Raw genomic sequence first — 14,956 nt, 5'->3', positions numbered from 1 at the left:
ATTATACAAGTCACTTTAGTAATTGTCCCTTTTATTTTTAAATTTTATTTATTTATTTTGCAGTGCTGGCAAACCTAGGTCCTGGAGCATGTTAGCCACTCCCTGTACCACTGAGTCACACCTGCCCCCAAGCCCTACCTTTAATTTCTTTAAAGTGTTTTTCTGTAATTGATCCAAGTTATCATACCTCACATCTCTTCACTCATATTCAATTCTGGGTTAAAGTAAGTATTTTAGAATAGGGATACACTAAAATATTTGTGTATCAGAAAAGATGTTTCTTGCCTATTTAAACAATTTCAGATAAAGCATCCTTTGCCAATCAGTAGCTGCACTTCTCAGGGAATTGTCTCTCAAACCAATTACATCTTAAAACCAGCAATTACTAGTCTTATTTTGTTAATTTCTAGAAAATATTTTTTAAAGTAACCTAGGCAGTGAGCATATGGGACAACCACGGGTTTTTATCATACACAGTTGCTTATATTTCCAGATATTAGAAGAGCTGTTCTAGAAAAGTGGCCATTTAAAAATTTGCATATGATTCCTGTTAATCTAAAAATTGATGTTTCTGAAAATCTTAGGCTGATCTAATTTTTATGTTCATTGTGAGATAACATACCTTGGAATTCTAAAGTAGTTAAATGGGATGTTAACTAGAGATTAGGTTAATATAAAATTATGAAAAGTTCTGAGTTGTGTACACATCTTCAATTTTTTTCTAGTATCAATTGCCTTAGGCAGTAACTATTACTATTCACTACTATATTTAAGTATCATGTGGGTATAGAATATAGGGATTACCTAACTTTCTTTTAAACATTAGTACCTTTACTTTTCATCTCCCCAAAATACAAGATTCTTTCCCATTGCTTTGAATGTATTAGACATTTGAATTATTTTTAATTGGTCCTGATGTGAACTACTTATATAATGGGAATTTTCTGTCATACAGATACCTTTTACTGCTGAATCATCACAAGAGTACTCTTCCTGTCATTTATCTGATGCCACAGAACACTCATGTAAATGTAACCCTACAAATGGGTATCAAAAAAAAGTGAAGCATTGTGTACCTGTATGTTTATATTCATCTGATAGATATTTCTGTGGTTTTATTTGCACAGAGTTCTTTGGAAGATTTTTTTTTTCCCTGGGGCGGGGGATTATGTGGTGACCTGCTATAATGAGCAGTTAAACAAATACACAACACTAGAAGAGAGGAAGAAGTTTTTAATTCAAAGTTTTATTTAATCAAAAGTCAAAATGTGAATACTTGATCAGTGGAGTTACTGAATTGATGCAACATACGATAATCAAAAGATAGTAAATACTTAGAACTATTGTGTTTTAATCCAACCCATTGAACTTTATCTTGATTTTCATATTTTTACTGTATCCATAGTTTGTATCACTGTAATTCAAAAGTATCATATAGACATCTCAAACTGATGTTATGTTTCAGAGCTGAGTTGTTGCTATAGAAAGTAGTTCCTAGATCAAATTGGTAAAGACATTGCCCAGAAGAGTTTCCCCAAAATGCCCCTAATGATACTGCCCTAAGGCCTTATATATTTCAACTTCCAGAATGTGCCTTTTTGAGTATTACTAATTATTTCAAAAGGTAAGCATAAATATAACTGCTGTTCTTAGTTAACATTTTCAACTAGTTGTGTGGTGATGATTACTTTTTAGGTTCCAAATATATTTGAATAAAAATTTTTTTAGCATGAAGAAAAGTAATCTTAAATCTGAGGAAAGTTGGGATAACAGTTATTACTATGGGAATTTGAGAGCATATAAACATTTTATTAATTTGTGTTATATATAAAATATTTTTAAGCAAGAAAACCCTCCAAACTTACTTAATGAAATCCACTTTTCCTGCTGTACATTGTACAGTTAACTTTGTACAATTGGAATAATCAAGATACTAATAAATCCTCTGATGATCACAGAAGAGTTATCACCCCCACTTTATATAAGAAGATAATTTTAAATTTTTATTTTAAATTTTGCTTTCATCAATGGCAAAGGTGAGGTGACTGGGTCTGGTCTAGGACTTTACCTCTCCATTAGCCACTCTAATTGATGCCTGAGTGAAATAAGCTTAAATATAAGGGCTTTGGCAATTTTAATGAACAAGAAGAAAACTCTAAAGAAAAAGTTATCAGGAAAACTGGTGATTAAAAAGATTTCGAACAATAGTTATCAAAATTATGAGATACTATTATCAATTTTGATTTGAAAGCATAAGTGAGAGTCCCCAATGCAAATATGCTTCAGTCCTCATACTATACATAATTATTTACACTTCTTGATCTTTTTTTAGTTTTAAGAAGTGGGTATAGTTAAGAGAAATGGTAAATGTGGACCCATTTTCTAAGTCTACTCCTCAACCAGGACTCTTACAGCATAGAAAGGAAGGAGAGCCACTCCAGTGGGGAATTATCTTACAACATTTGTGAGGGTGTTGAGATGACAATTCCTCTACTCATCTTGTGTTCAGACCTTTCTCCCAGTTACCCCAGAATGGTTAGCACTGCCTTAGCTTATTTTGGCTTCTCCATATGTTCTTCCTTGCTTATTGAGTTGAAATTAATCCTCTCAAAGAGTAAAGCTAAATAAGAAAAGTGGGAACATTTTCACATTGAATATGCAAGAGGCTAGGCTAGAGTATTAGGAAATAATCTGGAAGTATTTTTTTCCTAAAATATGTATGGCTATAGGCTATTTTGTGACTTTCCTTCTTTCACTGAAATAAAAATATACAGTTAAGAAATAGTGATGAACACATAACAGCATATTTGACATTGTCAGCTTGAACATGTTCCTCGTTACTTCCTAATCTTGAGAACCACAGTTTACTGTTTTGAGAGGTATCCAAGAGGTTCCAGATGAAAGGTGAATGTTGAATGTTTTTAGATCTTTAGCGTTCTGGATGCCCTAAAGTAGGAGAGGAACTTATAACAGAAGCTCACAATGAAGAACCACATATTCCGGGCCATTTGAGATCTTGCAAGGAGAAGGCACCAGATGATAAGAAAGAGGGCAGTATTAAAGAGGTAGTGAATATTTCGGAGCCTGGGGAACAGACAGACATAACCAAAGTTAACAAACACAGTACTAAGTACGCAGCTGTGTGATCTTAAGCTTAAATGTCTTTCCCTGGCTGTAACTAGCAAACATTAAGTAGTCAGAGTATGTGGCATGACTTGATGGCTTTTTGGTTTCTGTATCTCTTATTTTCACAACATAATGAATAATCACATTTCTCTAGTTTGTCTTTCTCTCTACTTGAAGCTATTTTACAAGCATGACCAACATAATATTTTAAAAATATATTTGACCTTATTACCATATCATACATCTTTATTAGTTCTTGTTCACCAGAGGATAAATTCTAAAGTTCTTAGCCTGCTTTTCAAATTTCCTTCCTATTTATAATCTTTTCCATTCATATTGTCGCTGCACTATAACACTTTGCTTTCACCAGAATGATTACCTGCATGGTATTATTATTTGTCCCTCCAGAATTATGGCTGAAAGAGATATAAGGAAGTTGAAGGAACTAAAGAGTAGCTAAGGGATTTTCCTCAGGTTACACATAATAATCAGGTCTCTTGCCTTTGGAATATTTTATTTTATCACATTATGATAGAGTGTGGTAAAAGAAGCAGAAATTTTAGTTTAAATCTGGCTCCTATACTAAGTAGGTATTATGGACAAGTTCTTTGACCCTAATACTTTTGTGATAAAAATGGGGTACTGAAAATAGTACCTGCCTCATAGGGGTGCAGTGAAGTCTAAATGAAGCAGTGTATTATAGGGCATAGTATAGAATGCTGGACTTGCTGTTAGTGCTCAAGAAATGTTCATTCCTCCCTTTCCCTGCTCAAATTCTGTCTGGTACAAAGTGACATACACAGTAGGTGCTTCGTAAATATTACCTGAGTAATTATGCTTACCTTTTTAAGTGTTGCCTTGCTTCTGGGATCCCAGCCATATCCTCTTTCAATATGTGTTTCTTAACTCCCATAACATAATTTTCAATGTATTCTAACCAGTTCAACTGACTCACATCAAAGTTGAATACCTGCAAGGAAAGAGAGATTATGGGCTGCCAGAAATTCTCCGCTGAACACTCTCTCCATTGATGAAATTTCTTTAACATAAAGGAGTGACACTCAGTTAAAGAGACAGTTTAGATCCCTCGAAAGAGATAATTTGAAGTTGTTACCTCAAAAGATCACCATTTACGTAAGTATTTAAATAGGGACCAGGCCAAAACAGTTGGCATTCAGGAAGTCTTGTGAGGAAAATATAAAGAAACTGGTATTACTTAAGTGTTATGGTTTTGAAATAGGATGTTACCCCAGAGCTCCAGTGTTTTGGCAGGAATATTCAGAAATGAAATAATTGGATTGTGAGAGCTGTAATCTAACCAGTCCATCCTAGTTTGAAGGTACATAGTTGGGGAAGGTGGGCCACTGTTACCCCTTGCCCTGTCCCCTGTGCTTCCTTTCTGCTCTGCCTGAAACAGCTCCCCTTAGCAATGCCCTTCCCCCATGATGCGCTGGCTCACTGTGGGTCTAGAGCAAGGAGGATGGTCATCTACAGACTGAGACCTCTGAAACTATGAGCCCCCAAATAAACTTTCCTCCTTGAAGTTGTTCTTGCCAGGTATTTTGATCACAGCAAAGTAAAGTTGACTAACACAGCCTGATAAAAGCTTGTGATTGACTTGGTGTACTTTTTCAAATAAATGATGAGTAATTATTTTAAATATTAATGGATGACATGTTAGTGACCATAATACAACTTATGCATCTTTCCCATAGCTCTTTAATTTTGGTGTTGTTCCCTTAGCCTACTGTTCTTTCTTATATTACTACTTCATTACATAAATGAGAGTAAGTAGCCTATTCCTTAAAGTTTTTTTTTTTTTTTTTTTTTTTTTATATTTAAAAAGTGGTAAAAGGAAAGAGATGAGGGGAAATGAAGAGCAGAGGAAGAAGGAAGAGATTTATTTAGGGAGAGTGTTGTTACATAGAGAATAGACACTAAGTAATAATAAGGAAAGTTAAAAAGTGTTTTGCATCGTTAAAATGTATTCTCCCTTTGGTTTGTTATTGAAAGCTAAAGTTTTGAATTGCTTTCAACAGATTTTATCACGGCTGCATTTTGAAAGTAATGGTGTTGTGTGGCAGGATCATGATGGGGACGAACTTCATATAGACAAACAGACCTAGGATGGGTTGAGAAGGAAAACCTGACAGATCATCCATGAGCCATCCATACATCTTCAAAATCTTCAAAATCTCCATAAAAAGAGCTTAATTGGGTAAATAGAGGGAAAGAGCTTCAAATATAATAGAAAAATAGTTTTGATTTAATACAAAGAACTTGGGGCAATAAAACTTGTAACAACAGAGAGAGTGTCAGGAAGATGGTAGTAGCTCTGGAAATATTTGAAGTGTTAGTTTCTTCTTGTATAGTTTGAGTATGACCCTGTTGAAATAAAAGATTGCATTAGGTATCACTGGTCTTCACACTGGGTAGATATGATTTTGAAGGTTTTTATTTAGTGTACTTGAGAAGAATGGCCTGAAAAATGAACTTATGCTAGCATAAAAATGTTTCAGTGTTTAATAGATCTTAGCAAGTGGAGTTTCTTTAAGAAGGCTAGTCTTCCCCACAGGGCACCTTTCTCTCTCCTTAGATGTACAGCACTCTTAGATCACTTTTTGCTTAATAAAGATCCTATTCTTAGTAAAGAATTTTCCTCTGTGCAAAGAAGGTGAGTTGCTTGATTAGATTTAACTGATTAAACTCCCATTGAGACCTCACTAGGAAGGACTTTAATCTTAATAGCAAAACACCTTAACTCAAATAAATGATGTTTCTAAAACAATAGCTGGCACAAGGTAGGTATTCAATAAATACTGACTGAATACATAAAGGAATTGTAGTTTCAGTAAAATTAATGTTATTTTTTTATTTTTGCAGTGCTGGGAAATGAACCCAGGGCCTTGTGCATAGTAAGCAGGCACTCTGCCACTGAGTTACATCCCCTGCCCCTTAATATTAATTTTAAAAACCAAAAGTTTCTTTTTTGTTACAAAGCAGTTTTGTCAATTATTTGATCCTTACATGAATATAACCAAATTAAATGTAGTTTCCTTTTTTTTTTTGATACTGGGGATTGAACTCAGAGGCACTCGACCACTGAGCCACATCCCCAGCCCTATTTTGTATTTTATGTAGAGTCAGGGTCTCACTGAGTTGCAGAGGGCCTCACTGTTGCTGAGGCTGGCTTTGAACTCATGATCCTCCTGCCTCAGCCTCCCGAGCGATGAGGCCCAGCCTAGTTTCCTTTTTTTCAGACAGCTAACCTTTGATGGAAGCATAGATTGTCATAAATAAAAGGCACAAATTGTCAAGATCAAAAAACCAATTATGACAAAAAGTCAAGTTTATTGACTTTAAAATGGCCACAGGTGAGGCTGAGGCAGGGGATCACAAGTTCAAAACCAGCCTGACAACTTAGCAAGACTGCCTCAAAAATAAATAAATAAAAACTGCTGGGGATGTGGCTCAGTAGTAGAGCACTTGCTTAGTGTACACAAGGCATAAATAAATAAATATAAAATAGCCAGCTACCCACTTCTGAAAATCTCTTAGGCTTATTTCATAACTTGTATCATTTCTTTATGATTAACTGTTTCCCTATATCTAGGATATAATAAACTTCTAAAGAATGCAGTTGAGTTTGACATCTTAAAGATTTAGTAGTTCTCTAGAGCTACTTAATCCTTTATATGCAAATAAAAATGTTACAAATTCATCACAGAAAACCATTTTAGACCTGGGAGGGAAGTGAGTAAATATTAATATCCTTAGTTAACATTTTGAGGATTCAAATAACATTTATTTAATGAACAAGTCCTTTGCTGATTTATTATCCATATTTCTTTTTTTTTAATCTTCTCCACTTTCATGGTGGAATATGACTAGAAATAACCTTTTGCAAAGCTGTTACTATATTTGCTTTAGAGATGTTATCCATTATGCCTTAGAGAGCCATAATAGGGAGCCAGCTCTTCATAAACACTTGTTAGAATTAAATATAAGAAAACTTCGCTTCTCTTCAAACACTAGTATATTTTCTCCTTTTGGACAAGGAATTTCATGTTCACCTTTTCATCAGAAAGTTCAAGAACAAATTCCCTGCTTAACCATAGCAACTTAGTAGGATCTTATGGATGGACATTCTGGTTTTTTTTCGTTGGTAGCCATGACATTCTGATTTGTATTTTGACTAGTTTGGTAGTTTATTTCATTTCCAGTTTTTTCTTTTATTGTATGTATTAATTCAAGTTTTCACAAGCCTTTGTGAAATTTGGAGTGCTAACAAAGAACAGATGAGGTTAACAAGTTCCATAGCACTCCTCAGACTTGTCCAGAATTTAAATTGCTTTCAAAAGTAGTTTCATTATCACTTTGTTTGGGTATGTTTTTTCTTATCACTAAATATTTATTCATTTATATAAATAGAGGCTTTTATTTTATTTTTATACTGTTTCACTCTACTAAATTAGATTTCAGTGAGGGTCTAGTTTGGAATTTTTTAATCCATCAGCAAATCAAACTGAATTCTGAGCCACACCAGAATCCAATAATTACATTTAGGACTATTACCTTTGCTAAAATATTTTGAGAGCATGTGTTAAATCCACTGAAGCTATTCTTCCCCCCACAGACTTGTCACTCATTTTTAGTCATTTTAGGTTGAAATTTGCTATTTCAATGCTGTCAGGTTCAAAATAAATAGAAATATTTTTAGACCAATTGTTTCTTAAAAAATGTCTATCAATACACAGTGAAAACTTTAAAATTTGAAAGTTTAGTTAAAACTTTAGTAATATCATAAGAATATGCTTAGGGAACACATGACTCAGCAAAAAAAACCTAGGAACATGTGCAACACTTCTATGTACAATCTATAACACTTGTATATTTGTGAATTTCGAAATCTGCAGAGGTTTATCCTTTGTGGTTGTCAAGAAACTAAGGAAATAAATAATTCTGATGTCAAACAAAGTGATGGCCTGTGTTGAAAAATAGAAGTACATGGTGGAAGAAAAACATTGTAGGGAGGAACACTGAATACCAGAGACAGGGTCATACTGAAATGGTGAGATTTAGATGAGATAGAAGGTGTAGATGTTGGGGTTATCTTTAAAAAGATAAGGAGGGCTAGGCACACTGGTGCACATGTATAATCCCAGCCCCTCAGGAGGCTGAGGCAGGAGGATCTTAAATTCAAAGCCAGCCTCAGCAACTTAGTGAGGCTCTAAGCAACTCAGGGAGAACTGTCTCAAAAAATTAAAAGGGCTGGGGATATGGGTCAGTGGTTAAGCATTCCTGAGTCCAGTCCCCTGTACCAGGAGGTGGGGGGAGAAGGAAGTAACTGTAGCTGTGGAGATACAAACCAATTTTAATTTGACAAGTATAATGGACGAAAGAGTTTATGAACAATAAAATCATTTTTCATTGACAGCATAGTAGGTGGGGGAAAGTCAGAGGTTATGAGGGCTTGTGGTGAATATAACTACTGAGAGATGAAGAAAGGACTGAGGACTGACGTGCAGTAGATGAAATATACCATTTCAGAACAGCAGTGACCCAAGTCCAAGAACTTATGTTTCTTACCTACGTTAAATTCATTTCCTGTGACTGTGGTGATAATATTGTCTGATTTTCTTAGGAAAAAATAATCTGTGTATATAACCAAAACTTCCTTCATTGACTTTATGATTTGAATAATCCTAAATTCCAAAAGAGTAAGGTTTTCCTGTTGTTTGTACCAGTGCTGTACTCACTCTCTGGTCCTCAGGACTTAGCTCTGACATCAACATTTCTGTATTGTATGTGCTCCATTCCCAACTCTGGTTGATGAAATACTCCAGCATGGAAATAGTTCTTAGAAGCCGATTCATGAGCTTTGTCATCCTGAGGAAGAGATCAATTAGAAGCAGATATCAGTTCACCACAGATGGCTACTATATTGGGATGAATGACGAATTCATTGAAGGAAAAACTTATCCCTCTTTTTTTCTCCAATTTCTCATTAAAATTCTTAATCTTTTTTTTCTTTTGCCCTAACTCTGTTGAATGAAGGAAAGGGAGTGGATTTAAAGGAGATTCCTCTATCAGGTATTTTAAAAGCAAAGTAAGTCTTGTTTTCTGCTACCTTTTTCCTAAGGGTAGCAAATTTATTTTTAAATTAGTCAGATACTCACCCCTAAAGACATACCGTTCATTTTTTGAATTCTGAGAGAGACAAATAGAAAACATTTCTTTTTATTGTATGTTCTTGAATTTTTTATTTTAATGACTAGGCTCTGAGGTCTTAGTATATAACTTCTATTTTTTTTATGTAAACAAATGGGATACATGTTGTTTCTCTATTTGTACATGGAGTCAAGGCATACCATTTGTGTAATCATAAATTTACATAGGGCAATGTTGTTTGATTCATTGTTATTTTCTTCCCTCCCCTCCCACCCTTCTTTCCCTCCATACAGTCCTTCCTTCCTCCATTCTTACCACCCTCCTTATCCCTAACCCTAAACCTAACCCTGACCCTAACAGTATATAACTTCTAGACAAAAGTGTTGATCATATTAGTGCTGATCTGGGGAACTAAAGCATTTGCCAATTGTAATGTAGACCGAAGGAGAAAAGAACTCACTCTTGATAATCTACTCTGTATTATGCACAGCACTGATAATTCTAAGAAATATTATCTCTGCTAATTTGTATAATAGTATCTTTATAGGTATTTGTCTGCATTTTCATAAACAGGTAACACAAGCTTAAGATTGTGTCACAACCAATATTACAACTTAGTTTTGACCAACCTCAAAAACCTCTGTGCAATCTAATAACTTTGTATCTCATAAGTAATAAGATCCTATGGTCAGAACTTGAACCAACTCCTCTGTGTGAACCTTCCAAATTTATAACAATTTACAAGAAACTTTCATATGTGTTGTTATTTGATCCTCACAATACAAGGTCATCAATATCAATATTATTTGTATTCATTTTATAGAAAGATTATGCTTAAAGTCACATTGCTAATACCCCAACCTAAGTCTTTGAGCCATAAAGCATTTGATTTTTATCTTAGTTAAAGCAATCTTCATAATAGTAATAACTGTACTCAATTCAGTAATGAGTTAGGAGGTTATTCTTGGGATTTATTCTTATTTTTGGTTAAATTCTAAATCCTGTATACCCAATGACTCATGGGGCACTCTCTTACTCTATTATGGAAAATTTCTTAAGCAGGAGGTAGATATCATTGTTCTTTGATTCAAATACCATAACAGAGTTCCATTTAACTATTATCCAAATCTTTGTCTGTTCCCCAACTCTGATACAATTGATGTTATTGCAATAGATGCACTTTAATTTTTAAAAATAACAGTCATACATACAGTGTTTGTATGTTTAGGATTATATCAAACTAATGGTATTTATTTTTTTAGAAAAAAAAAAAAGAATTTATTTATTACCCTAAGGTAGAAAACTTTTTCTTAATAGGTAAAATACAAAAACTATAAAGAAAAAGGAAGAATCCCTTTACCACATAAAAATTTAAAGCTTCTTCAGCAATAATAGAAATCATTATATTCTAAACATTTTGATATAAAGTCTATAAAATAGATATGATTATTATGCCCTTTTTACAGAAGAGGAAGTTGGGACTTACAGAGATGAACTAATTTTAGGGCTTTTATATCATAAAACAAACTAACCCATTTCCCACAAAAATTAGTTTGGTTTCTCACAAACAAAATACAGTTTAGTTTCTCTCAAATAAAATATGTAACAGATTTTTACTGTCTCTTCCTCCTGAGTTTTTCTTTTTTACATATTGAACTTTCTGCTATTTATCCAGGCCTTTGAACCATGACCTAATGTGAAGGTTCTAACATTTTTCTGTAATGTTTGTTTTTTATTTACCATCCATATTTAATAAGCCCCATTCAAATATTTCCCTTATAGTAACAATATCTTTGCACCTTACTAAAGAGCTGAGTTGTGAGCTCTAAATGAAGCCTCTGAAAATATGGATGAGCTATGTTGACTAAGTTTGAGTCATTTACTCTGTCAATAAGGATGAAAATCAACCACACAGAGACACTGAGACCCGCTCCCTGCCACCGCATAAAGGGGCTAGCACCGAAGCCAATGCTGTTCATGTTCTATTTCTTGATCACAGGCTTGGCTTTTGGTAATTGTAATAATGATGACTTCTCATCATTCAAGTGAGACAAAAAGATAAGGGATACGTCCTCTGTCACACTGCTCCACCGTGACAGGGTTGCCTTAGCTTCAGCACACTTCATTCCCCCAATCCCCTTACCCATCTCTCTAGGTGGCAGTAAATTCAGTTCACAATACGGGCGGGGCAGTTGAGACTCAGCATTCTCTAAATTCTTCCTTTGACACTCTGAGTATATTAAAATTCTTCCCTTAGCTTCTCTTTCCTTGAGTTTAAATTTGGGATGGTGAGAATGTCTCCCCTGTGATGTGAGAGTGAAAATGGGATCACTGTGCCACTGTCACCCTTCCCCCGGGAGTGTCACACAGTGAGCTTTCAGGAAGTGAGGTTGTCCTTACTGTGTATTTTAAGATGATTGATTTGAAAAACTTCAGTGACAGTGCCTGGGTTAGTGTGAATAATGACTTGCTGAATTTATCAAGCAAGTTCTTTAACTTCCTTTATTATGGCAGAGGATTTTTAGATTATAGGATTTTGTGGTTTCTCACTACTGCTTCCTTTTTGTCCTAAAAATGTGTGTGTTTGTCTGTGTGTGTGTATGAAGGAGAGAGAGAGAGAGAGAAAGAGAGAGAGAGAGAGAGAGAGAATGAGAGATTGATTTAGTGTTCCCTTTGATCCTCAACTGAAGGGAGGACTAGAGACTGGCCCTAATTTCCAATGCAGTGACACTTGAAACCATTGACCCAGCTGCTCACCTGGGTTTCCTTCCAGTGAGCCGCAGATAGAAGTCATAGATGATGGCAGGGGCTCGGTGGCTGACCGCGTTCCAGTAGGAGGCTGTGAAATAGTTGGTTGTGAAGTCAGCATTTGGCCTCCTAAATGCTCTCTCAAATGGGACTTTTTCAAAAGTTGCCAAGACTTGTAATCCTAGAAAAAAAAAGTTAGGTACTAAGTCTCAGAACATATAAACCCATCATAGGGAAAGGCGTTTGCAACGGGTTAAAATAATAAAGACTGGATTTGCTGCAAAGAATCAAGAATCAATTTCTGAGAATAACATAAAGACTTTTATGCTGGGCAGGTAGCCATCTACAAAATCCAACAATATGAATGGGTTAAGAATTGGCTCCTTTCCTTGAAACATTTACTCCAAACAAATACTTGGGAAAATAGTTTGAGTCAATACAAGGAAGAACCATTAAGAACTTAAGTCCATCATTCAATTTCGAGGTTACTTCATCTCTTCTGAAAGCCCTTCCTTCCTTCCTTTCTTCCTTCCTCCCTCCCTCCCTGTGTCCCTCCCTCCCTTCTTTCTTCCTTCCCCCCTCTTTCTTTCGTTCTTTCTTTTGTGCTGGGGATTGAACCCAGAGGCTCTTTACTACTGAGCTACACCCCGGGCCTTCTTATTTTTTATTTTGAGACAGGGTCTCACTAGGTTGCTTAGGGCCTCACTAAGTTGTCGAGACTGGAATTGAATTTGCAATCCTCTTGCTTCAGTCCTATGAGTCACTGGGATTACAGGTCTGTACCACCACGCCTAGCAGGAAAGTTTCTTAATGGGTTGCAATTTCTTAAGGTTTAATTTTCTCAATAAAGAGAATATAAAGGTAGGATTCCCTTGCATTGGTTCACTTTAAATACCACAGTCTTATACTTCTTTCTACTTTTCTGAAAATATGTTACACTTAATTTTCCACTATGGTCTCCAAGGTTTCTTGGGGGTCCCAGGGATTGAACTCGGAGCACTAGGTCACTGAGCCACATCCCCAGTCCTATTTTGATTTTATTTAGAGACGGGTCTCACTGAGTTGCTTAGTGCCTCGCTTTTGTTGAGACTGACTTTGAACTTGAGATCCTCCTGCTTTTGCCTCCTGAGCTGCTGGGATTACAGGTGTGTGCCATTGTGCCCAGCTCCAAGGTTTTTTTTTTTTTTTTTTTTAACATAATTATCTTTTCATTTTATGTTATTACATACATTATACTTAGTACATTATACTTAGTTGATGTACATTTGTCAATTCAATAGTTCTTTTAAAAAATATTCACTTAAATTCAATTTGAATTTGTGTAGTTTTTTCAAAGAATGTACCTAAGCTCATTATTCAATTATATTGAAGCTATCACTTATTATGGTAATGTGATTATTGCCCTCCTTCAAAAGACATCACTTAGAAATCTATATGAAAAATATATACCCTATACAGAGGGGAAAAATCTGGTCCATAGGCTTATATACTTGAAAAAATAAAATATATCAAAGTTACACATGTGCAGGAGAATCTAATAGTAACACTTTCTAATCTATATATCCATATGCTTGTTCAACATTTCTACTTGGATATATAATAAACATTCATACCTTTTGTTTTGGTACAGGGATTGAATCCAGGGGCATTCAAATACTGAGCCACACCTCCAGGCTCCTTTATTTTCTGAGACAGGGTCTTATTAAGTTGCTGAGGCTAGCCTCCAACCTGTGATCCTCCTGCCTCAGCCTTCTGAGCGACTGGGATTACAGGCGTGTGCCACCGTGCCTGGTTAAACATTCATATTTAACAGTTCTAAAATTGTCCTTTTGATATTTCCACTACCAACTACCTACTTCTTGATACATGTATAAAACTTGCTTCTCCAGTCTTCTACTTTTAAATGACAATTTAATTTTTCAGTAGCTCAGCCAAAAACTTTGGAGTCATCCTGATCCTTCTCTTTCTTTAACAACCCTCATAACCTTGGGTACCAACATCTATCAGCTTTCTCTTTGAAAAATTTCCAGAATCACAATTTCTATTGCTTTCACTCTAACACAAACCACTGATGGAGGTGGGATATTGCTATAGTGTTCTAAGTGGTCTCTGCCATGACTCTTGTTCCCCTACAGTCTACTTGCCATATAACAGAGGGTAACTCGGAGTATATTGCTTCTTTCTTTAGAACCCTTCAATGGAATCTCTTCTCATTTAGAGAGAAAACCACACTCTTACCATCCTCTGTAAGGTCTTGCATTATCTGCATCCTCACTCCCTATGCCCATCGCTCTGACTTTATTTCCTGCCATTCTCCTTCTCATTTCTTCTGCTATAGCCATAGTGGCCACCATGCTGTCCTTGAATATGAAGAAGGAGCTTTAGTACTTACTGTTCCTTCAGTTGGGAATGCCCCCTCCAGCTATCCGTTTGATTTGACCCCTTACTTCTTTCAGGTCTCTGCTGTCACCGTTCACAGAGATGCTTCCCTTGGACACCACATATACAAGGGCAACCTTCTCACTTTACTCTTTACTGAAAAATTTTTCAGGATCTTAATTATATCTGACATTTATTTCTTCATACTAGACCGTAAAGATCATGAAAATAGAATTTTGTCTTTGTTCATACCTATACAGTACCTTGAAAAGTTGTTGGCAGGTGATCAGTGCCCAGTAAATATTTTCCATGTCCTAAAATTACTTCCCATGTTCTAAATCTATCTTGACTCTTCCTTTAGTCATTAAAAAAAAAAAAAAAAAAATCTAGCTTGCTTTTAATACTTGTCAGGCACTGTACTAGATCCTAGGATAAAAATACATATGTGATAAGTTCCTTGTCCTTAAAGGAGTTGGCAATCTGGTGGGAGATGTGGAAATTAGTAACTGATCTTTTGCCTGAGTATTATACT

The 14,956-nt window shown here is 35.4% G+C and overlaps 1 protein-coding gene across 5 annotated transcripts in view; it reads right to left on the bottom strand.

Moving 5' to 3' along the window:
- Positions 1–1,227: 1,227 nt before the first annotated feature.
- The window catches only part of FAR2 (fatty acyl-CoA reductase 2), a 181,821-nt gene continuing 168,092 nt past the window's right edge, over positions 1,228–14,956 (bottom strand). For all 5 annotated transcript variants that reach the window (XM_079139386.1, XM_079139384.1, XM_079139388.1 and 2 more), the window contains 4 exons: positions 12,055–12,226; positions 8,886–9,015; positions 3,969–4,096; positions 1,228–3,084 (listed from right to left, as the gene is read on the bottom strand). In XM_079139386.1, coding sequence (XP_078995512.1) covers positions 2,922–3,084; positions 3,969–4,096; positions 8,886–9,015; positions 12,055–12,226 — 593 coding nt within the window. In that variant the 3' untranslated portion in view covers positions 1,228–2,921. The remainder of the gene's footprint in view (positions 3,085–3,968; positions 4,097–8,885; positions 9,016–12,054; positions 12,227–14,956) is intronic.

Source organism: Sciurus vulgaris (genome assembly GCF_902686455.1).
Source record: "Sciurus vulgaris genome assembly, chromosome: 5".
NCBI lineage: Eukaryota > Metazoa > Chordata > Mammalia > Rodentia > Sciuridae > Sciurus > Sciurus vulgaris.
The sequence above is the reverse complement of the archived record's forward strand: the minus strand, read 5'-3'. Positions and strand labels throughout refer to the sequence as shown.